The sequence below is a fragment of the Dryobates pubescens genome, chromosome 13, assembly GCF_014839835.1.
Source record: "Dryobates pubescens isolate bDryPub1 chromosome 13, bDryPub1.pri, whole genome shotgun sequence".
Lineage (NCBI taxonomy): Eukaryota > Metazoa > Chordata > Aves > Piciformes > Picidae > Dryobates > Dryobates pubescens.
The window spans coordinates 30,022,384-30,045,358 of NC_071624.1; the positions used below are offsets into that span (position 1 = coordinate 30,022,384).

At 45.7% G+C, this 22,975-nt stretch overlaps 1 protein-coding gene across 1 annotated transcript; it reads left to right on the forward strand.

The window, feature by feature from the left end:
* The first annotated feature begins 8,122 nt into the window (after nucleotides 1-8,122).
* DHX40 (DEAH-box helicase 40) lies at nucleotides 8,123-22,925 on the forward strand. Its single transcript, XM_009902687.2, has 17 exons — nucleotides 8,123-8,324; nucleotides 8,578-8,723; nucleotides 9,066-9,185; nucleotides 10,310-10,540; nucleotides 10,730-10,796; nucleotides 11,328-11,459; nucleotides 12,819-12,918; nucleotides 13,770-13,856; nucleotides 14,360-14,542; nucleotides 15,018-15,098; nucleotides 15,808-15,965; nucleotides 18,060-18,174; nucleotides 18,462-18,570; nucleotides 18,983-19,077; nucleotides 19,654-19,723; nucleotides 20,141-20,369; nucleotides 22,133-22,925. The coding sequence occupies exons 1-17, from the start codon at nucleotides 8,183-8,185 to the stop codon at nucleotides 22,270-22,272; spliced, it is 2,205 nt and encodes a 734-aa protein (XP_009900989.1). The 5' UTR covers nucleotides 8,123-8,182; the 3' UTR covers nucleotides 22,273-22,925.
* Nucleotides 22,926-22,975: the final 50 nt, after the last annotated feature.

Below are 22,975 nucleotides of genomic sequence, written 5' to 3' on the forward strand. Positions count from 1 at the left end.
ACCAGTTAACCCTCAAAACACCACAAAAGTCCACGAGTGTTGTGATAGTAATTTAATGGGGAACAAAGAGGTAGGTCAACTTATTCACCAGCTCATGAATTTGTGTCTCCAGAAACCTTCCCAGGCTAGCTGTGAGTCAACCAGCACCATGTCTCCTCCATTTAATTTTATGCTATAAATCCCAGTGTTCAGTGTGGGAAGCAAGTCGGTGCTGGGCTAGCTGTTGCCCTTGCTAGTAATGGACACAAGCTGCAAAATTTGGATTCAGAGCCCTGAGCTGTTTGGATTTAGGGTTTTAGCTTGGCTGTTATAGAAATAAGAAACAGATGGGATTTGCAGGGCTGGTTTGGGCTCCACACTTCTCATAAGGTCAGTGTTGTTTAAGTCCAATCAGGTTTTAAGTCAGATTTGTTTCTGCCGGTGCCTGCCTGCTGCACTAATGGCACACGCAGCACCAAGTATCCCCAGGGCTGGAATGCTTCAAACACTCAGTGTATTCTGTGGGTCTCAGGAAAGAAATATTAGTGCTGCTTCTGCAAGTGAATGTGAAATTAGTGGCGACAGGGAACGTTTGTAGTCAGGGCCAGGAAGGTTCTTACCATGCATTTATACATCAAAGTCCCTGTATTTTTAGAACTTTACAGCCGAGGACTGTACAATATTCCCTTTTCCATCTAATAAGGGTTTCTGCAAGACACATGGAAGGGCAGGGCTGGATATTCTTAGCAATTTACATGAAAAGTGCATCCTGCCTCAATTTGTTGCAGGCTCTGCTCCTCGGGGCAGACCTAGCAGATCCATCCTGCTGGGGCAGCTCGCGGAAGGCAGCCGCGGCTCCGGCACCTTTTCAGACGGAGTCTATTTCTCTTCCGTTCGGAAGCATCGCTTCAGCTGAACAAATTACTAAATTTAGAAGTGCAATGGCAGGCTCAAATTGCATTTTGCAGAAGGTCAGATTAGAGTATCTAATGGCCTGCCTGGCTTTCAAATCTAAATGCCATTTAAAATAAGGCAGTTGAGCATCTTACGGTCTGTGGTGCAACTCCCTGTGCTTTGCTTTTGTGTGTCTGCAGTTCCTTAGAAAGGAAAAACTTCCTGGAGGGCTTTCACTTGTTCCTGATGACTTGTGGAGATGATTTTAGCTGGAAAAAAGGAGAGATTTACAGAAGTGTAGCATTAAAGATTCACAGGCAGGTGTTGTTTCAAGTGCTGTGCAACTAATATCCATGCCAACAGATCAGCAAATCACGGGCAGAATAAATAAGCTGCTACTCACAGGGTGTCTATTCAACAAGCCTGCTGCTTTAGTCATGGATGCACAGAACTGGAGTACCTGCTAGGAAAGTACTTTAATGTTGGTTGAGCCTGGCTGCCAGAGCAGCTGAGACAAGGGCAATGCCTGGGGACACGGTGACCATGATGCTGCGGGGAATAAAGAGCTCAGGAGGGCAAACGTTCGGTCTATAAAGGCTTCCAGCCTAATGTAGGATTAGTGGGAAGAAAATGGACTGCACATTAAAATTCATGAAGGAGTACATTTTAAGATCCATGAATAACAGGGCCACAATTATGCAGGAGAGGAGATTTGGGTTTGGGGTTTTTGTTATTTTTTTTCCCCAGAGCTGGTGGAAGAAATAAAGTCATTACCAGGACGTGTGTGGCTGCCACGTGCTCTGCCCTTGCTACTGGGTGCTGTGGACACCCACAGCTGATGATACCAAAGGGTTAAACACAAGGACAAAAGGAAATTGGGAAATGTAGCCTCTGGTCTGTAGATTCACAGACAAAATACAGCAGTTGTTTTTTGGTGGTGTGGTTGATAGGCACATCTCCTTGTCCCTGGATCTCAAGGCTGAGTGTCTGCTAAGGAGGAGATTCAGTGCTGGCTGGGTCTAGCCAGACCTCTTAATTTGGGGATGTGGCAGTCACTTTAACCCCCCTCTCTGTGACACATGTGGCCTTGGCTAAGTCACTTCATCTCCTGGAGCCCAACTTCCCTTTACAAAACAAGCTGATCCTAGAGGAGTGTAAGGGATGAGGCTATTACTGAGCTGGGAGGTGGGACAGCATCCATGGTAAGGGAGGGGAGAATTTGATACCTGCTGTTTTATTTTGTTTATTTTTTGTTCTTAATTAAGCCACATGAATCTCAGGTCTTTCAAAACAAGGCTGGGGAAGGAAATCACCTTGTAATCATGGGTGAGCATTTACCTGCAGTGCACGGTGAGGGCTGCAGGAAGGGAAGGAAGGCAATGGGTGTCTTGAGTTCATCACCATCTAAATCTGGGAGAGCACTGAGGAGATCTGGCTTTTCCTAATGACTCATCATGAGAAAAGCTCCTGCCAGGGGTTAATTCTTCACCCCACATCCCCTTCTGTAAGGACAGAGGCTGGGAAAGCGGTCAGCTGCTTTTATTCTATGGTTCTTGATGAAGAACAAAAGTAGTATTTTGTCCTAGATTTAATAGTTGGGGAAATAAAGCTACTTTGGGTGGTAGGAGGTGCTGTCACATACAAGAGGACAACTGCAGCATAGTTTGGGATATTTGCCTACTTTACAGACACAGAAATATATTTAAATCAGAGCCATGGTGCACTCTAATGGGAATGTAGAGCCTAAGTGAATTATTGATTGTTTTGCACATTTGATAAAGAAGCCAGAGGAGAAATGATGTCTAATATACAGAAATAGATTAGAAGCCTCCCACGGGTTCTAACAAAAGTGCAAGTGTGAGAAGGTCCTAAAATAGCCCTCAGCTTCCATTGCTGCAGGTACAAAAGGCTTTGAATTGGTGAAATAGTTGAGGTGGAGTTCTGGGGAGACGAATGTGGTCCACACCTGGTGGATTTTTCACCCTGATTGCTCTCAGTAGTTGGTGTATGTGCTAACTGCCCATAAGCTGCTGCCTTCCTTCATCTTCTTAGGTGTGCGTGGGAAGAAAATGTTCCACTTTCACAGGAAAAATCTCAGGCACCATTTAAAGATTTAGTCTCCAATCCACCCTAGCCCAGTCTCCGGGGAGACCGTTCCCATGCCACTCTGCATTTATATTGCTGTGCAGATAATTTCACTGATCCAGGGGCTGCTCAGAGGCTGGCTGTAAAAGCTTTCTGTAAACCACAGGGACTGCACGCCTTTGGAGGAGGGTCACTGAATGGTTCCCAATATCCAGCTCCTCACCTGTCTGGGTCGTGTGTGGGGGCTGCCAGGCAGACCGATGGACAGGCCGTGCTCTGTGTGAGAATGTGAACAGCTGAGCCAAAGCTTAATCCTCCCCCAGCCTGCGACCTTTTAATTCATGCTTGCACCTGGCAGGAGCAGCAATCATTCATGTGCGTGGCCTCGGAAACAGCTGCAGGTCTGACACTGCAGTTAAATTTAAAAAGGGTGAGGCAGGAGTGGGTGTGAGGGTGGCCAATTAACAAAAATCAGTTGCTGGCTCCCCATAGACCACCTTTAAAGACAAAAGGAAACAGGCTTCTGAGAGTAACAGTTGAAGCTTGCAGGGAGTAAGCCAGGTCTCCTCTAGTGAATGCAGCAAGGTTTGTGCAGAACTGTTTGCAGAACTGGGGCACAGAGACCTGAATCTGTAGCTGTGATTCACTGCAGGTCACTGACCACTGTGGCTGTGGCCATGTGCAAAGCTACAGCACGCTCAGACCAGCTGGCTCAGGAAGGGGAAAGGGCACAGGCTTCAGCACAAGTTGTGTGGGGATGTCTGGTCAACAGCAAGTGGATGAGAAATTGGTGTAGCAGCTATCTCATCCTTCGTGCCAGCAGCAGCTAAGTGAGATCTGGCTGAAGAGTTTCTACGGGGGCTGTGCCACGCAGTCGAGATGTGCTGTCAGGGTAGATTGACACTGTAAATCCTTTTCCAGCACAGAAACACTGGTGTTCTGCTCTGGGAGAGCAATTCCCAGCCTGGATCTGGCCATATGCTGGCCCTTGCCACCTGCTGAACAAAACAAGCTAAGCCGGCAGAAGCGCAGATTGCTGCCAGTGCCGAATTTCCTGCAGCCTTTTCTAGCAGGAACCTGTGAATGCAGTCAGGAATAACTTGGCTATCCTGGCAGAAGGCTGCACTGTAGAAATGGTTGTTTTCCATGGAGCTCATCACAGGGGAAAAATCTATTTATTATTCAAGAGAAAGGCTAAGGCACTTCATTCTGGCTTCAGGGGAAGAAAAGCCATTATGAAGAAGAGGAGAAAATTTTGAGATCAAACTTGTCAATTTGTCAATGTTTTGTGCTGAGGTGCTGTATGAGAGCAATGGAGGTGTGAAAGGGGCTTTGGGGTTTTTTACTGTGTCTAACACCTTCTCTCTTGGGTGCTCCTCCTGTGTTTTAAGAATAAGGCATTTTCAGTACTGACTCACAGCCAGTGCCACAAAAATCCTGGCTGTCAGAACTGCTGCTTGCCTGACAGGAGCACAGCTTACAGGGAACATTGGCTGAATCTGTCTGTGCTGAAATCACAGCTCAGGGATCTTTCTTCTAGAAAGTGGATCTGCTTAGAAATTCCAGGCACAAGGCAATTATCTGTCTTCTCTGGCTCGATGTAATTAATAGATGTAGTTTTCTTCACAGCACCAAGTGGTGCTGTGTTCATCGTGGAATGGACCACTTTGTCCAGAGCAAGGGCAAGAATGATCCCTAGGAAGTCAGGCCTCTCCTCTGGGAGGATGGGGTGTAACTAGGGACTGAAATATTCCCCACATCCTGCTACACCTCTTCTCAGGAGAAAAGAAAAGAAATCCTCTGATCAGAAGGGGGGAAAAGACATCTTCAGGAATAATCAGTACAAGAAGATGGGAAAACTACAGGCCTCTGTCACCTCACAGAATCTGCAGTTATGTGTAAAGCTACATCTTGGGAAAAGAGCAATTTCAGTCTTCCTGGCTAGCCTGAGAGTGACCATGCTGCCCTGTGCAACTACTGCCCTGACAGAGCAGCTGCATGGTTAGAAACACATTTTTACAGAGTTATTGGAGCAGGGAATTGTGCTGGGATTACTGGGCTCTTCCCCCAGCCCTGCCTTTGATTTGTGGTGTGTGCAGACCCCTTAATTTGTTTCTGTTTTCCCCATCTGTGAAAGTGAGATAAGATCACAAGGGAATTGTAGTGTGTGAGTCATTAATGTTTATTAGACAGAGGGAAATCCTTAAATGATTGGCACTGTATTCCAGGAGGACAAAGTTCAAGACTGCAAAGAGGCTGATTAAAACCAAATCTGCTATTCCCAGGCTAGGAGGACCAAAAAAACAAAAGGGAAAACCTTACCTAGCCTGCTGTCTGCCAAGAAGCAATATGTGATTTAGATAAAACCAAGCAGAATGTGCACTCATGCATATGTATGTACCTACTAAACCCATTAAACATTAGTAAATGGGTACTAAAAAGTGCAACAAGGGTGTGTTTGAAGTTTGCAGTAGGAAATAACAAAGCAGTGTGTATCAGCACCATGAGCTGAGCAAGTTACTAGTGGCAACGTAGCCTTAGTACATGGTGAGGCAAGAAATGATCCACTTGCATAAAGGGATGTGACAGGGTCACAGGCAGGCTGAGCTGCACCCTGTGCAGGAAGCATTGCCACCCAACTTCCCTTACCCACCACTGCAGGCTTTGCAAGGCTGGGCTGGGCTCTCCTTCCCTCCCATGGCTGGGGAGTTGGAGCAGGGTGTTGTGGAGAGGGTGCCAGGGCTCCAGGAGGTGAGGGAGAGAGCTGAAGGCAAATCCTCATGCTGCTTCCAAGAGCTTCAGGTTGTTGGTGGCTCCAGCACCTTGGAACACTGGAGCAGGCTGCCCAGGGGGGTTGTGGAATCTCCTTCTTTGGAGATATTCAAAACCCACCTGGATGTGTTCCTGTGTGATCTGATATAGGTGATCCTGCTCTGGCAGAGGGGGTTGGACTGGATGATCTTTCAAGGTCCCTTCCAACCCCTAACATTCTGTGATTCTGTGAATATGCAGTGTGTTGGTACCTCCCCTTACGTGCCTAAGAGAGCTACAAATGCCAGCCTGGCATGCTTTTCATGCTTAGAGAGGAGCATTTAAGTTGTTTTAGGTAATTGCTGCAGGACAGCCTCAGATAGAAATGGAAGATTTATGACCCTCAGCGTTAATCACATGGCAAAAAAGCCCAGTGAGTGAATGATTTGTAGCTGGTGGGCAGTTTGTGTATATTTGGAGGAAAGTTTTGTCTCTCTCAGTTTTTTTTCTTATTTTTAATTCTGGGGGTGTGTCAGCTTGCTGCAAAAATCTCAAAGCAATAAACCCAGAGCCATAATGCTGGGTATCTCTCCTAATCATGGTACTGCAATGAAACAGTTACTGCAGTGTTCTCTTCCATTAGTGAGGAAGGGCAGAAAAACAGCTTATCTGCTGTGATTTTACAAGGCCAGCCTGTAGGCAGACTAAACAAATATTTATAGGTTAGACATATCTGAAGTTGGCAGCTTTGGGGGCTGATGTCACATTTTCCAAGCTTCAGCACGTGTTGCAAGCGTTTCCGGCTCAGCCCTCACCACGATACCCGAGCCAGGAGGTAAATATTCCTCCCACTGTGTCAGAGGCAGAAATTGAGATGATTGGTGGTGATAACTGGAGTCAGCAGGAGGCTGAATTCAGTCCTGGTGTGACGACAAATTTATTATGTGATTCGTGTCACCGATACAGCCTAATGGACGGTGAAACACTAATGTACCCAGGAGCTGTAAAGGAAACAAACGTTATGACGTACAAACAAAACCCAGGGTGAAAATTGTGTTCTAGCAGAAATGAGGATTTAGTTGCAGGCTTTAGGCACAAGCTGGGATCCTGGCTCGCAGGCTGGCTTCGTGTTAAGCGTACATCGATTGCCACCTTCAGGTCTTGCAGCAATTCGCAGGCACTCGCAGACACTGCAGAAAGTCTCCGGCAGCAGATCCTTGCAAGCATTATCAGTATATAAATCACAGAGGCTTTTCATTTTACAGAGCTGTTTTCCTCCCATCACAGGATCATCAAGGTTGGAAAAAGACCTCTAAGATCCAACTATCGACCAACAATCGTGTCCAAACGTCAACCCAATACCACCCTGCACACTAGACAATGTCCCAAAGTGCCATGTCCATGCATTTTTTGAACACCTCCAGGAATGGTGGCTCTACCACCTTTCTGAGCAGCCTGTTCCAACGTTTGACTACTCTTCCAGTAAACATTTTTTTCCTAATATCCAACCTAAACCTGCCCTGGCACAACTTGAGGCTTTCCCTCTTGTCCTATTACTTGTTACTTGGGAGAACAGACTAGCTAGCTCCACCTAGCTCCAATCTCCTTTCACGTAGTTGTAGAGATCCCTTTAGCCTCCTCCAGGCTCAACAGCCCCAGTTCCCTCATCCACTCCTCACAAGACTTGTGCTCTAGGCCCCTCACCAGCTTAATTGCCCCTCTTTGGACCCGTGTCATCACCTCAATGTCCTTCTTCTGGTGACGGACCCGAACCTGGAGGCAGTATTCGAGATGCAGCTTCACCAGTGCCGAGTTCAGAGGTACAATCCCTGCCCTGGTCCTGCTGGCCACACTGTTGCTGATCCAGGCCAGGATGCTGTTGCCTTCCCGGCCACCTGGGTATGCTGCCCTGGGCACACTGTCCACCGTCAGTTCCAGACACCGTGTCGATGGCGAGGGGCTGTTTTCCCTTTTGAGAGCGGCAGTGGTTATGTCACTGGGAGTGCTTTGTGGTTACACTGAAGCCCAGCTGCGGCAGAGCCAGAGGGGCTGAGGTTTTGGGGTCCTCCGGCCTGCACTTGGGCCTGGGCTGGCACGGGAAAAGTGCTGCTGGGTTTCCCCAAGTGTCTTAAGTGCCACTGTGAAAATCTGCAGCAGGTCTGGGAATAAAAACGACGCTTTTGAAGAACCGGAGCAAAGCCGCTACGCGCGGCGGAGTCCGGGCGGGGCGGGGCTTACGAGGGAGGAGGGGCCTGCCCGAGGGCGGATCTAAGGGGCGTGGCTTATGGAGGAGGCGGGGCCTATAGAAGCCACGCGTAGCAGTGACGCTAACGGCGTGCGCGGCGCCGGTGCTTCCGTGTAGGTTTACGTGGGAGATGTGTTGAGCGGCACCGATTGAGTGCTTGCTCCACGGCGCTTCCCGGGGCCGTGGCCTTCTGTGCTGGGGCTTCCCTCCTTCTCTTTCCCCGCCGCTATGGAGAGTACTGCCGTTCTGCCCATCCGCCGGTACCGGCGCGCCCTGGTGGAGGCTGTGAGGGAGCAGCCCTTCCTCATCGTTACCGGCGAGACGGGCAGCGGCAAAAGCACGCAGCTGCCCAAGTACCTCTTCGAGGCAGGTAACGGCCGGGACCTCTGAGAACCCCCTCTACGGCCTCGGCCCCGAAACGGCACACTTAAGGGCAGATAATCCCTCCTGTCGTCTCAGGGAGAGTGCAGCTTCAGGCTGGGCTGTGCTGGTGTGCGTGTGGCTTCGTTAAACCTTATGAACCGAAAAACTACGAGCATATGTGTATTATGTAGGACTTTGTGTATAAACTGGCTCTGAGCAGCACAGCTCAAGTGTCCCCGTTCTCCCCCTCTCTCCCGTAGGCCTTGCCAAGCATGGGGCCATCGGTGTCACCCAGCCCCGGCGCGTTGCCACCATCTCGGTGGCACAGCGGGTGGCCGAGGAGATGGGCTGCGCCCTGGGGAGTGTTGTCGGGTACCAGGTCCGCTTTGATGACTGCACCACTGAGGTAGGGCTCAAGAGAACTGTGTTCCTGCAGATGAGGTCATGAAAGGGTGTGGTGAGGTCGGTGGGCTCAATCTCACCATGGAGTGGCACGGCCTTGTTGTCTCTCTTGGGGCTTTGTGTACAGAAGGTCTCAGCCCTGAGAAGCCATATGTCTCAGCTGTAGTTGCAGCTCCAGTTGTGTGTATCACAGAACTTGTGTTTTGAACACTTTCTGAGTAAAACGTTGCCAGGCACCTGTGATGCAGTCTTAGTGTGCATTTCGAACAAATGTGAGCTATGCAGAGGTGTTGAGCTTGAAGTAAAAATCTGGGGTTGCAGCTGAGTGTCTAATTAAACCTTTCAGGATACTGCCATCAAGTATATGACCGATGGCTGCTTGCTGAGGCACATACTGGCAGATCCCCTTCTCAGCCAGTACAGTGTCATCGTTCTGGATGAAGCCCATGAGCGGAGCCTCAGCACTGTGAGTGTTGCCTTTTATCTGTCCTTTTGGGTCCCTAGTTCTCTTTTTCACTCCTGCGTAAGCCCCAAGGATTTTGGCTGGCTTTGCATGGATGTACTTTATCCTTTTGCTGTCCTGAGATGATAGATTTCTTTTGTTACATGCTACATAATGTGAAAATAAGATGCAGCCTCTAATCCTGCTGGAATTGTTGCAGCTGTTGTGGTGTTTGAAAACAGTTAAAACTTGGGCTGGCTTTTGGCTGCTTTCCCCAAAATTCCCAAGGTTGAAGCCAGAATAGTGAACACACACTGTCTAGAATCCCAAATTGAAAAAAAAAGAGCAACCCATACACAAACAGCCCTCTGAAACATCTCTCACTCTAGGGCCTAGTGTTTCTTAGGGTTAGGGTGTGTATGTGGCTGTGAGATTACAGCTTTTGGGGTCATGGAGTTGTCTAGCCTGACCCAAGTACCCAAAGCTATCAAATGTCACTCTGACCCTTCTGTGACAAGTGCAGTGAGACTCAAGTCACTTAGTCCCCAAGAGACTGTGTTGTGTGTCCAGTAAACAATCTGCCAGTCCAGCTGGGAAAAAGGGAAAATGCTTTCTGAATGCCAGTTCTGCCCTTAAGCATCTGAGGATATTGCAAGTAATTGAGCTAGGGTTGTAAGAAACTACTGCTTCTTCACCTGTGTTTAACTAAAAGGAGCAGATTTTGAACCTAGAGCACTGCAGAGTAAAATAAAACTTGCTGAAGTAGTGGCAATAGATAGTACAGCAGAGGAGGCTGCACACTCAGTCATGTCAGGTAAGCTGGACAAATGTCTGAGGTAACTGCTTGCAAATTGCTTGGCTGTGGCCGTATGAAAATGAAACCCAAAGGATTTCAAGTTACACTCATTCTGTTTGTAGGCTGTGAAAAGAGATGATAAAAAGATGATTAGCTTCTAGAAAGCAATTAGTGTGCTTACAAGACCACCAAATCAAGTGTGTGTATTCTTCTGAGCACTTTGGCTTTGAAGCTGTGATGTTTTATTTTGTCTTCCCTGTATCAGTGGGATAGAGAGAGTCCTCCTCTAGTTTGTCAGGCACTTCTAATAAAACTGAGTTACTGACAGAAGGTGCTTCTGGCTTTCCATTAGGACATTTTATTTGGCTTGCTGAAGAAGCTGTTCCTACAGAAGAAACCACCAGACAGGAAGATTGCCATGAAGGTGGTGGTGATGTCAGCCACCCTGGAGGTGGACAAGCTCTCAGAGTTCTTTGGTGACTGTTCAGTGCTGCATATTCCAGGAAGAAATTATCCTGTCAAGGAGATATTCTGCAACCTGCTGAGCCCGAGGGATGTAGGCAGCTCTGCGTACGTTACAGAGGTCTGGCCTGATTTACTTTGCCTCTGTGTGTTGTGTTCTCTGTGCTTGGTGTGATTTTATCATCTGGCAGAGGCCCCAAGATACAGCTGTGTTCTTAGCATCCCTGCAGGATATAGGGAAGATGATGAATTTTAGAAAGAGTAAGTGAGATTCCAGCTGTCATTGGCTTGTGGGCTTTGTTTGTTTCAGGCTGTAAAAGTGACGCTGGACATCCACTTAAACGAACCAAAAGGTGACATCTTGGTTTTCCTGACAGGTGAGAATTTTTCTTTTAACAGCTGGTTTAACAACACATGGCATTGCCAGCAGAATAGTACATCCTTCCAGTGACTGTCTAGTTTGTCTCAGAGCACTAAGGAGAGAAGGGGAAGTTGCAAGAGGGACACACAGTCCTGTGAAGTGATAGTTCCCAGAGCATGTTTAGGTATATCCATGCCTGTGAGATCAGATAAGAGAAGCATTAACTTAAGGATTTGCATGTAAGCTTTTCTTCTTGTGCCAAAGTCACCTGCTTGCATTGTCTATATGCTTTATTTTGCTGTTAATTCAGAAGGAAGAATTTCTTTAGCTGCAAAACCCTGCACCCTGTATGGGCCAGGCACTTGAGTAACCTTGGTGTGAGGCACTGTGGGCAGAGTGGGTGTCACCTCCTGGGCTCGCACTCAGTTCTATTTCTTCCTTCTTCTAATAATATTGGCAATCAATCTTGTTTGATGATACTGCAAACTAGGAAGGCAGAGATGTAGCTGCATAGGTCACTGAAGTGCTCTTGTGTGGGCTTTTTTAGGTCAAATTGAGATAGAAAGAGCTTGTGACTTACTTTTCAAGAGAGCAGAGTCCATCGATTACCGGTACGAAGTACACGATCGGGCTGTTGAAGGCCTGCTCATCTTACCATTGTATGGGTCCATGTCAACAGGTAAGAGCATATAATGTCCTGTGGAACTTTTTGCTGTAGGAGTTGTTATAAACAGCATCCTAACCAAAGAGTACTGTTTTGGTTGGAGAAAATGGCATTCATTAACCCATTTGTTAAAATACTGTAGCACTGGGGGGAGATGTTTATGGTGTTCCTAAACTAATCAATCTTCAGCCTTCTCTGTACTTGCAAAGAAGCCTCCAGTTAAAATTTGTACCCACTGGAAATGGCTTGACATGGCATCAAGGTCCCCAGCTCAGGAAGGGGATATGGTATAATTGAAAGCTGAGATGTCTTATTTAGGCACTCACATTTTATTTGATGTGGAAAAGGTATTGACAGCAGGGTTTTGGTGATGGGAGTTGACCTGGAAGGGAAGATAATAGTAGTACAGCACAATACAGGAAAATACAGGCTATCAGAGTGAGTCAGTCTGGTACATTTGGCAGCAATACCACAGTTAGTTTCAAAGAGTTAAGCACAAAGGCCTCTTGACCTTTACTGGACACAGACACTGTATTTTCAGATGAACTGAAGTGTAATGTTGAAATGTGTGGGTGCAGTATGTAGAATGCCAAGAGGCTGAATAAGTGTTCAGCAGAGCAGGACAGCAATTTCCATCTACAAGTGCTGCTGGGAGGAAAGATCTGCAGAAAGGAGGAAAATCTTTACCCTCTTGAAAGAAAAAATGAAAAGTGGCATAAAAGAAAGATATAATTTCCTCCTTACCTTATGATAGGTATTGGATTCCTGACTGAGAGGGGTGTATATTTTTTTTCCTTCTGTGGTAGTTTCTCAGAGATCATTGTATTTAATATGTTTAAATACACAAGAGAGAGTTTTCCTTAAAGAGATGTTTGTATTTTCCAAGTGTAATAGAATATTTAAGGGGAAAGTTGGATTTCCACCTCCCATATTTTGCCCCTTGGAAAGACACATTAATGAAGCATGTTTGTGAAGAGATTTGCTGGAGACATGGGAGTCTGTCTAAGCCTTTTCATGTTCACCTGCACTTGCTCTGATTGTTAAAACTTTTCAAAGCCTTCATGATGAATCTGTTAAGACCAGGCACCTTGGTTTGTTTTTCCTAGCTCTGGGTTAGGAAACATCCAGGGCAGTTGGCCTTTCTTGATCTAAAAATCTTCTGGCTTATACAAACAACAAAGAAGATACTCTCTGATTCTTGGCATGTGCTAAAATAATACCAAATCTGTGGTTTAGACCATTATGTGATTCACTTTCTAATTTCATTCAAGTGGCTTTCACTAAGCACGTGAGTAAGTTTGCACAGGGTTAGAGATATGGGTTGAAAGCAGAGCCCCGTAACCTAACAGATTGTTTGGCTGCTTGTCATTTCAGATCAACAGAAAAGAATATTTTTGCCTGCTCCCACAGGCATTAGAAAGTGTGTGGTGTCCACAAACATTGCTGCAACGTCTCTGACGATTGAAGGAGTCAGGTATTGTTTCCTGTCTTTCATAAAAGCTGTAGCAGAGGGAATAGCTCAGGAAGTTCTACTAGGTTTGCAAATCTGATTTTGCTTTTGCTTCAGAGGAGGGCCATAAAGATGATCCAAGGGCTGGAGCACCTTTGCTATGAGGATAGGCTGAGGCAGCTGGGGTTGTTCAGCCTGGAAAAGAGAAGACTCTGGCGGGGCTTAGAGCTGCCTTCCAATGCCTGAAGGGATCCTACAGGAAGGCTGAAGGACTTTTCAGGAGGGTGTCCAGCAACAGGACAAGGGAGAATGGTTTGAAGCTGAGGGAGAGTAGGGTTAGACTGGATCTTAGGAAGAAGTTCTTCAGTAAGAGAGTGGTGAGACTCTGGAATAAGTTGCCATGGGTGGTTTGTGGACACCTCCTCCCTAGGGGTGTTCAGGGCCAGGCTGGATGAGGCTTTGAGCAGCTGAGTCTAGTTGAGAGGTGTCCCTGCCCATGGTGGGGAGTTTGGAGTAGATGTTCTCTAAGGTGCCTTCCAACCCAAGCCATTCTGTACCTGCCCAATGGTTACCTGCTGCCTCTTTTGCCTGTGTAGTGAATAAATCCCTACTGGTAGTATTCTATAGTCTTACTAATGACTGGTGGTGTTGGACCCTAATTTAAAATCAAATCTTAGCTCCATTAAATGAGTCTCCATGGGTCTGGTCTGTAACATCCTGCTGACTGAACAGGGCTGCAGCTGACCAGCCAAGTGCAGCTGTTTGCAGCATTATAGGGTAGATGTGTTCTTGCTTTGATGCTGTGCACCTGGCTGTTATCTAGCTGCTGAGACCTCTGTTGTTTTCTTCTCTGACAGAGTGTGACTCTTTTTCAGATATGTAGTAGATAGTGGATTTGTGAAGCAGTTGAACCATAACCCCAGAGTTGGCTTGGACATACTGGAGGTGGTTCCCATTTCAAAGTAAGTTTAAAAAAGTCATGTGCTTGGTGTTTCTGGGAGTGCTCTGACTATACTGAGTGTTGGTTGATGTTAAAAACATAATAAAGGCAGGATGGCTTTGAGGCTCTGTTATTTAAAGCCATTTTATTTGCTGCTAAAGAGAAAGAAGTTCAGGACATACCCTTTATTATAAGTTACAGGCATTAAGGAGGAATGGGCTGTGCATTGTCTGTGGTCTGAGCAGTGGCTCAGATGTCATCCTGTGCGTGTTGAATACAACAGCCTGATTCAGAGGAGCTTAAAAAAACCTTTGCCTTGCACAGAAATGCTTCTTCATCCTGCTTGTTCATGTGTAGCTGGATTCCCCAGCTGCTGCACAGTGCAATACATCTTCCATCTGCAATCACAGCAATTGCTGGTAGTTACCATAATTGCAGTGTGCTGCTTTGGATAATAACACAAAGGATCAAGAGTTTGACTGGTTGTTGGTGGTTGTTTTTCCCCCTGCCTTTCTGTTTTGGAAGGAGTGAAGCGATGCAGCGAGCTGGCCGAGCTGGCAGGACATCCTCTGGGAAAAGCTATAGGCTGTACAGCAGAGACTTCTGGGAGCAATGTATGCCTGACCACACGGTGCCAGAGATCAGGAGGACCAGTCTGACATCTGTCATCCTGACTTTGAAGTGCCTTTCGGTGCATGATGTCATAAGGTGACCTCCGTGGAGAGAGGGGATTAGCATTTTCTTCCTGTGCCTCAGCAGCAGGGCAGCACAGGCACCAACAGCCTGGTGGCAGGAGGCAGGATTAGGTCCTTGGCCAACTGTGACACTTGGGTACAATCAGCTTTTCTGCTGTTCTCCTCAGTCTTTAATTGCAGATTGGATCTTGACCTCAAATTGAGTTTGAGGTTCTGCCAGAATGGAATAGTTGACAGTGGTCTTTAAAATGTGTATATCCCAAAAGCTTCATCTCTGTGGGGTGGCTTAGTTTTAGGATCATTCTCATGCAGAAGATACAGCTGATCTTTGCATGTGCATAGAGTAGCACACCCATATCCTGAGGATGCTTATGTGCATTTTGGTCACTGTACTGGGAGGTTACAGAAGGATTTTAATAAATAAGAAAACTACCCAAGCTGTGCAGAGGCTGAAGACTGAGACTTTTTAACTTCATTTTTGACTATAGATTTCCCTATTTGGACTGCCCTGAGGAAAGACACATTTTAGAAGCTCTCAAGGAACTTTACCAGTGTGATGCTATTGACAGGTAAAAGTTAAAGGGATCTCCTCACCAATGATTTACAATGTAATGGTTTAACTGTGTTAGTGAGTTGTTCATGTGGATGAAAGGTCTTCCTCCAGCAGACCAGGAAGTTAACCACTGGGTTTTAATACACCCTGCAAAATTAGGGTTAGAGCATGGCTTAGGACTTGAGAGACAGAGATTAATTTTTCCACATTGTCTTGAAGTTCCTGAGTGACCTCAGAAAAATTACCTCAGCTCTTTGCACTGTAGATCCTGGTAGCAGATCCCAGATGGTTGTGACGAAGGTTCTTAGGCACTCGCTGTGAGGCCTATCCAAGAACTTGAGACAGGAAGTAAGATCTTATCCCATGCTTCCAGGAATTCTTGCAAACCCCCCCCCAACCAACCAACCAACCAAAACAACCTGAACCCAAAAGCCATCTTCAAGATGAAGCATCTGATACACTTCAAAAGCTGGGTTTGCCTGCCATGAAGCAGGCATAAGCAAACTGGAGAAAGGGGAAATATTTTTGTGCTAGTGATGCTTGCTTCATGTCTCCAGCACCTGTGTGGGCCTGCAGGCTGCAGTGTCAGAACAATTTCCAGAGGGAAATGCTGCTTCTGTGCTTTTTATCAGTCCCTGGAGACTGACAGTGTGTGTACATATTCTGATCTACATTAAACATAGTTTTGTTGAATGTTGTACTTGAATCTCTTTCCCTGGGACAAGGAGAGGCCACGTGACAAGACTGGGTGAATTCCTGGTGCAGTTTCCCCTCCCTCCCAACCTGGCCTGTGCTGTTATAAAAGCTGCTTCTCTTGACTGTGAGGATCTGATGCTTCCCATAGCAGCCATGTTGTCTGTGGAAAATGTCTTCATTCGTCCAGGTAGGAAGCTCCTTATCCCAAAGCAGCCTTGGGCGGGTGGGGAATTCTGCCTGGACAGTGACATCTCAGGCAGTGGTTAGGTAGCACACACTGCTTCATCTGGGGACTTCTGCAACTTCTACAGTTGTTTTTTTTTCTCTCAGCAGTCTTCTGTGCCAGTAGTTTGTGAAGACACAGTATCTTACAGGTGTATTTCAAAGTTATAAAGTGGGAACTGAGTCTGCATTTTGAGCTCTGGTAGTACAAACCTTTACTTGAGTCTTTACTCCTGCCAAGGAGCGAGCTGCTGTCCTTAGTTGGGCCCAGCACTGGTGAGAGATGTAAGCATTTGCTTTAAATAACTCTTACTTGTTGTATGAGGTCCTCAGGTGCAATACCTGGTCTCCCAGAGTACACTGTAGCAGATCTGTAGGGGAGAGGAGTGGTGGGATCAGCACAAATACACAATGGCACTTTGCCTGTGTGCTTTTACGACTTCCTGAGGTTTTGGAGTCAGGGCACAATGCATGCTAGGGACTGGACAACAGCTGTTCCAAAGACTTCCAAATAGCATGGAATTGGGTTGCATTTGTCCCAAGGCTGTGAGCTGTAAAGCACCATATGGGTAATGAGTGGACTGCTGAGAGGTCATAAGGGGAAAAACTGTATTACAAGAGGGAAAAGAAAAACAAAACAAACAAAAACCAAATCAACCCAAAGCAATCAAAACCACCAGAAAGCCAAAAGGCACTACAGCAGATGTTTTGCTGTTGATCTATGTACAGGCAACAGGGACTGATTCATTTTAATTTAACAAATGGAATTGCCTCTGGATTGGCTTTTCTACTGAATAAGTTACTGTGATAAACTCAATTTGTCACTGCCTCCATCTCCAGTGTTTTTCCAAATGGAAAATGTAATTTTGCGGTGGTTCCAAGCTTGCACCTCTCACTAGTGCTAAACTCCCTCTCCCACGTCCTCCTTCCTGTCTCCTTTCCACTCCATTCTGCCCCCCAACCTGTCCCCATAACTGGCTACATGTAGTCCTTATGTGTCTTTGTGGGAGACCTTTGTCCTTTCTAGTCACTCATTGGCTCCTGTCCAGTTATCTCTGTAGTCTATTAACTGTGCCGGTTAGTGCAACAGCTAAAGGCCCTGCTGGCAGCACTGATAGCCTGGATTCTGCTCTGGGGTCTTCCCCATTCCCACAAATGTGTGTTTGCTTTCCCATCCTCCACTGGCACTGTGCCCTTGTTATCTGTTCAGCTAGCTAGTGCACACGCCTTTGTTACTCTCCAGCAGCAGTCTGCACCAGGAGGCAAACCCAGGCTCCCATCCTGAGGGCGCTTGCTCATGTGCAATATGGACACAGAGGCCTCCTGACCTCCTTGGTGTTGCTTTTAATACCCACAAACTTCTGACACTGCAGTAGAGCAGCAATGCAGTGTGTTGGTCTTTGCTGCCGTAACCCTCTCTCCAAAGGGGAGTAGGTTATGCTGGGGGAAGAAATTCTTTGGGTATTTAAAAGTTGAAACAACACTTTGGAAATGTTGCTTTTGCCTGGTACATTCCTGGTGTTTAGTGAAGGTGAATTCCCACTAAACTCACAGATTGCATTTTTTTCCAAGACTCCTATTTAATTTAAACCCTGCATTACTGTGGCACTTGAGGACTGGGACAAAAGCTGAGCTAAATCGATTAGTGTCATGGGTTTAGTTGAATATTTGCTGCTGGTGCAGCTATGATGGGGTGGCTTCAGCAGTCTTGGGGTGGTTTTTCTCTCAGGGCTGTTTAAGGTCACTGTTCCTTTATCTTTCCATGCCAGCATCTAAATTGATGGCGAAAGAGCAATAGGCAGAACCTGTGTTTCTAAGGGACTAGATTCTTCATCTCCAGCACTGACTGATGAGATTAATCACAGGTCTAATAGCATCTACGTGTTCTTGTTCAGCAGTAGTGGAAGGAGGAGGAACTGTAAATGCAGCTGTGCAGGAGAGACAAATCTGAAAATAACATGAACAAAGATCCGAGGCTGCCAAACACTTTGGAGAGATGCTAACAGAAAATGAAGTAGGAGTGGTAAATAAAGCTGACTTTGTTAACTTACTTCCTCAGGTGACCCTCAGAAGCAAAAGGAGGCTGAGCTTCAGCACCAGGAACTTTCCTCACAAGTGGGAGGCTGCAATGACTTTGCAACTCTCTTAAATATCTTTGAACAGTGCAAAGCAAGGTATAAAATGATTCCAGTGAGTGTTTTTTTGCATTGCTCCTAACTCCCAGCTGCTGCTGGAGTTTGGATACATTGTGTGCATGCACATGTATGTACTCAGACCTAATTGCAGATTGATTGCTCTTTGTGATCTGTGATTTCTATCAAGACTCTTATTATTTCCACTAACAAAGTATCAGGCTGTGTAGGTCGCCTTCTTTGTACAACCATAACAAAAAAATAGAGGCAACTTTTCTGCCTGCAGCTGACAAAGGGCTCCTTTATAACACAAGTATTTCTGTTCTCAGCAAGTCTCCTTCAGCTTGGTGCCAGAAATACTGGATCCATTGGAGAGCTTTAAAATCTGCTTTCAGTGTGGAAAAACAGCTGCGGGAAATAATCACCAAACTGAAACAGGTAGCAAAAAATCATTTTTATATATGCCTGAGTTACAGCAATTTCGATTTAAGACATGTACTGGACTACTCAGCCTTCGTCAGAGGGCTGCTGCCTTTCTCCAGCAGAAATTAATCCACTTCAATATTGATCAGAGCATCCTCACTGTAGCATGTGTAACTCACAGGTGTGATGGTGGTAACAAGCAAGGAGGGTTTTCCTCAACAGGGCTCTGGACAACCTGGTCTAATGGAGGATGACCCTGCTCACTGCAGGGTGGTTGGACTAGGTGACCTTTGGAGATCCCTTCCACCCCAAATCATTCTGTGTGAAATCCAGAGGTTAAAATCCATGGAATGGGGGAGGTATAGCCACTTTTTCTTTGGGAAAAAAACAAACACCTGAGTTACTTTTACTTTTTTCCTTTACATAGCTTCCAGACTTCCCTAAAGAGACATTTGAAGGCTCCAGGACAGAAATACTAAGAAGATGTCTGTGTGCAGGATACTTCATCAATGTTGCTAGGAGGTAAGTAATGAAGGTGGAAGTATTGCATGGAAGAGATGCTGTCCATGCTCTTCAAAGATGGAACAGCTTGCTGAAACAACAGTAAGGCTACAGCCTATTGTCAGGAGTAGCAACTGCAACTGAAAGTGTTTCTGCACAGGGCTGGAAGCCTGGTGAGTCCTCTGCTTTTGACTCTCCTTGCATTCCAGGGTAGTTGCTTACATCTTTGGATTAGAAGTTTTTCCATCTGTGAAATGAGCTTGCAAGCTGATGAGGAGTTCCAGATACTAAAGGGCTTGGGAATGTGCAGTTATCATGGCTCTTAAAGACTTCAATCCCTAACCCTGTTCATTACTGTGTTACTGCATTTGCAGTGTTCCTGTGGTAAATTAGGTCTATTTTATTTATCTTTTTGGTTTTGTTTTTTTAATTTAATGCTGGAAGACTCTTCTTCTGCTGATATATCTGATTTTGTTTTCCTATGCTGCTGTTAATTTGCTTTGTTTAGTGATGTCTACCCACAGCAAAGTTTCATTGTAGTTTTATGTGGTGGTGTTTGTTGTTGTTTGTGTGTTTGTTTTTTCCCAAACCTTCCAGGTCTGCAGCCAGGACATTCTGCACAATGGATGGACATGGCAGCATAGTTTATATCCATCCTTCATCTACAGTAAGTTGCCAAAGGCTGCAAATCAGGTTGCAAAGGATCTATGAAAGGAGTGAGGCGGGTCCCTGTGAACTCTTCCTCTTCTCTTTGGTTTCTGCTAACTTATGGCCAGGAGAAGCCTTGTTGCAGTGTTCATTTTGAGAGTGGGGAAGAGCCTCACTTCTTCAAATTTGGTAGATGTTAGGTTTATGAAATGAGTGTGACATAGACTAAGATTTCTCCCTGGCTCTTTGGATTTCTTGGGCATTTTTAAGCAAGTCATTCTGCCTTAATTTTCCTATCTGAAAGTTGAGCATAATGTCAGCTCTGTGTCATTCTTGCACGTGAAGCCTGGGAAGGTGTTCCAGGTGAGGGTGCTCTAGAATTAAACCCCCTGTTATTTGTTTTAATCAATTCTGAAACAGTCTTTTAATTTGTCAGCTGTATAACCAGGAGACTCAGCTGGAGTGGATCATTTTCCATGATGTCACAGTGACATCCAAAATCTACGTGCGGACGGTGTGTCCCGTTCGCTACGAATGGGTCAAAGACTTGTTGCCCAGATTGCATCAGATTGATGCATATGAACTGAGCAGTGTGGCACGGGAAGAAGTAACTGAAGAGGAAATAAGCAAGTGGAAGCATAAAGAGGACCTTAAAAGGCAGTATGGTGAGCACATTACTAGGCCATGCCTATGGCATGTGTGGTGTTCCTGGTTGTTGTGGAGACGGCTGTGTGTTGTGTCACTGAATGCATTCAGGACTAGCAGCTGTCAGTCTGGATGTGCTTAACATTTGCTATTGTGTAGCTCTAGCTGTTTTCTTGTCTTACTACAGCTCTGCAGTCCTTATTTTCCTGCCTTTGCAGTGTGTGTAGTAGTTTCTTGCCACGTTCCTACCTTCTTATGGGTTACTGTAGCTGATGAGAGCTGAACTTGAATGCATTGTTGAATAGAAGTATTTTGCTCTGACAGTTACTGAAGTTTGGGAAGGGTTTCTAGCCATTGATACCCCAAATAATACGGACCTGAGAGAGAAGTCCAAAGGGGCAGGTTGGAACCCAGCCCAAAAGACCCCACCAAACGAAAAGCAGAGGAAAAAGGGTCACGTTTTGGTGAATGTCTTGTTCTGACAATGTAATGCCATATGTTGAAATAGTTTGAATTCAAACTGATGCCCACTAACTGATCTGGCTGCTTGACATTCTTTGCATTCTTCTATCAGCAGGTTTCCTAAAGCAGTCAAGTATTCAGAGGGCCTCTTTACCCCTGGGCTGACCCTTCCAAAACACTGATTTAACATATAGTACAAGCATGGCAACATAGATTCTCTTCAGTTTTGGATTCTTGTGTTCAGACCAGCATCTTTCTGTCCTGCATTATTATCTACAGCAACCATTTTAAATGATAAAAACACCAGTTGCATTTGGTTATAGATTTGCTGGAAAGGATATTTATGGTATTGGATAATGCAGAGGAACCTCATCCCTTTATCTGAAGTCCAGGGAGCTGGGGTTTGTTTGTCCCCCTTAACTTTTGACTTCACCAGGCAATTGTGGATTAATTTGATACTCTGTGTTTTGGGGACCTTCATGAAAATAGTTGGCTGAATAGCTGGCAAAGGTTTAGTTAGTGCCCAGTGGAAGGAAAGGCTGAAGCATGAGCTCCAAGACAGAATACTTACAAACATTCCAATAGTCAATGCTGATTAAAGCTCTTTCCTCATATGGAAGGGCTCTGGGGCTGGGCACCAGATTCTGGGAGGAGGCTGCAGCAGCAAATTCATTCACCCAGTACTTGGTTTTTTCAGGGTCTTTGAATGTGTTTTTTTATTATTATTATAAATTTAATTTTATTTTTAACTGAAAATATTTCCTGTTTTTCTTTCTGTCTGGGAGAAGCACTCCCAAGCTCTCAGCTCTGTGGGAGAATGTGCATGTCTAGTGGTAGCTGGAGTATTAACTTTTCCCACTCCTTTATCTGTGTTATCCTCTCTCTTCCTCCTACCTCCAGAAATGGATAAAGATAGCTTATTCTGAGCCTTTTTTTATTTAATACTGCTCCCAAAGCTGTCCCTCTCCTGCCTAAACCTGAGCTGGGAATGTGTAATTTAGAGACGAAACGGGCACACAGAACACAAGATGCATGATATCTGTTACAATAAAACACAAGATAGGCATTTGGGGGATGAGATGAGCCCAGCTGCAATATTGACATGGGAGTTAAGGCATGGGTGGTTTGTTGTTTTTTTTTTCCCCTCCCTGCTGTGGTACAGTCTGTCCTCTCTGGAAGTCATTCAAGTGACTGACTGGGACTTGAAAAACATTTGAGATGCTGTTGGGGGCTTGGGGTATTTTGCAAGTGGGGAGAATTGTAATGCTGGGGGGTGTTGATGCAGAAGAGTTTATTTCTCTTGGTTTTTTCCTACCCCCAGAAACAGTCACAGACAACTCTGCAAAGAAGATGGAGAGAAGGAATGATGACAAATCAATACTGGATGCCCGAGCTCGCTATCTTGAGAGAAAGCAGCAAAGAGCCCAGGGTTTAAGTGCTGCAGTGAAAGAAACAGGGTAATGCCATGAGGAAAAGCAGTTTGGTGCAGTTGTTGGGAGGATGTTTGCATAATGCAGAGTGACAAACTGGAATAGAGAAAAACTTCTGCTTTGTGGTACATTTGAGTGTCAGACCACTTAAATGCAACCTTCCTCTGCTGCATCCAGCCAGGAAAAGTTAGCAAGCTGAATTTTGTTGCCGCTTGTCACTGGCAACACTTTAGCAGCCTGAAGCGTGGGTGGAGACATCATACTGTGGTGCCAATTCTGTGGCATTTGATTGAGGTAGAAAGGTCTCAGTGGTCTCAGTACTATTATTTAATAAACTTTTCTTAAGTTTGGGATTTCTTCTCTTTTAAGGAGCAGGACTATTTTTATCCATTTTACTTTGGTTGGTTGTTTCCATGCTTGTGCACTACTCAAGAAAACGGGTAGGTAGTGCTCTTCTAGTGATGGAACCGTATCATGGTTTAACCCCAGCTGGCAACTAAGCGCAGCCATCAGGATCTAAACTCAAAATGAGGTTTGCAACCTGCATTCTGTGTTGCAGTCAGTGTTGTTTCTATTCTGTGTTGTGCTGTACCATGTACAGTGATGTTTGTGGGTGAAAGTGTCTTTGTACACAAAGTATTTTGTAACTGTCTTCATGTTCTTGCTACAAATACATAATTTTTATCTGGGATGACTTCAGCATTGTGTGGTTTCCATTTGAATGAAAAACAACC

Bases quoted from the DNA above. Each gene is read 5' to 3' on its own strand.
- DHX40 (XM_009902687.2), top strand. From the start codon at position 8,183: ATGGAGAGTACTGCCGTTCTGCCCATCCGCCGGTACCGGCGCGCCCTG. The intron at 8,325-8,577 runs GTAACGGCCGGG...TCTCTCCCGTAG, and splicing joins CAAGTACCTCTTCGAGGCAG to GCCTTGCCAAGCATGGGGCC. The intron at 15,966-18,059 runs GTAGGAAGCTCC...TTACTTCCTCAG, and splicing joins AAATGTCTTCATTCGTCCAG to GTGACCCTCAGAAGCAAAAG.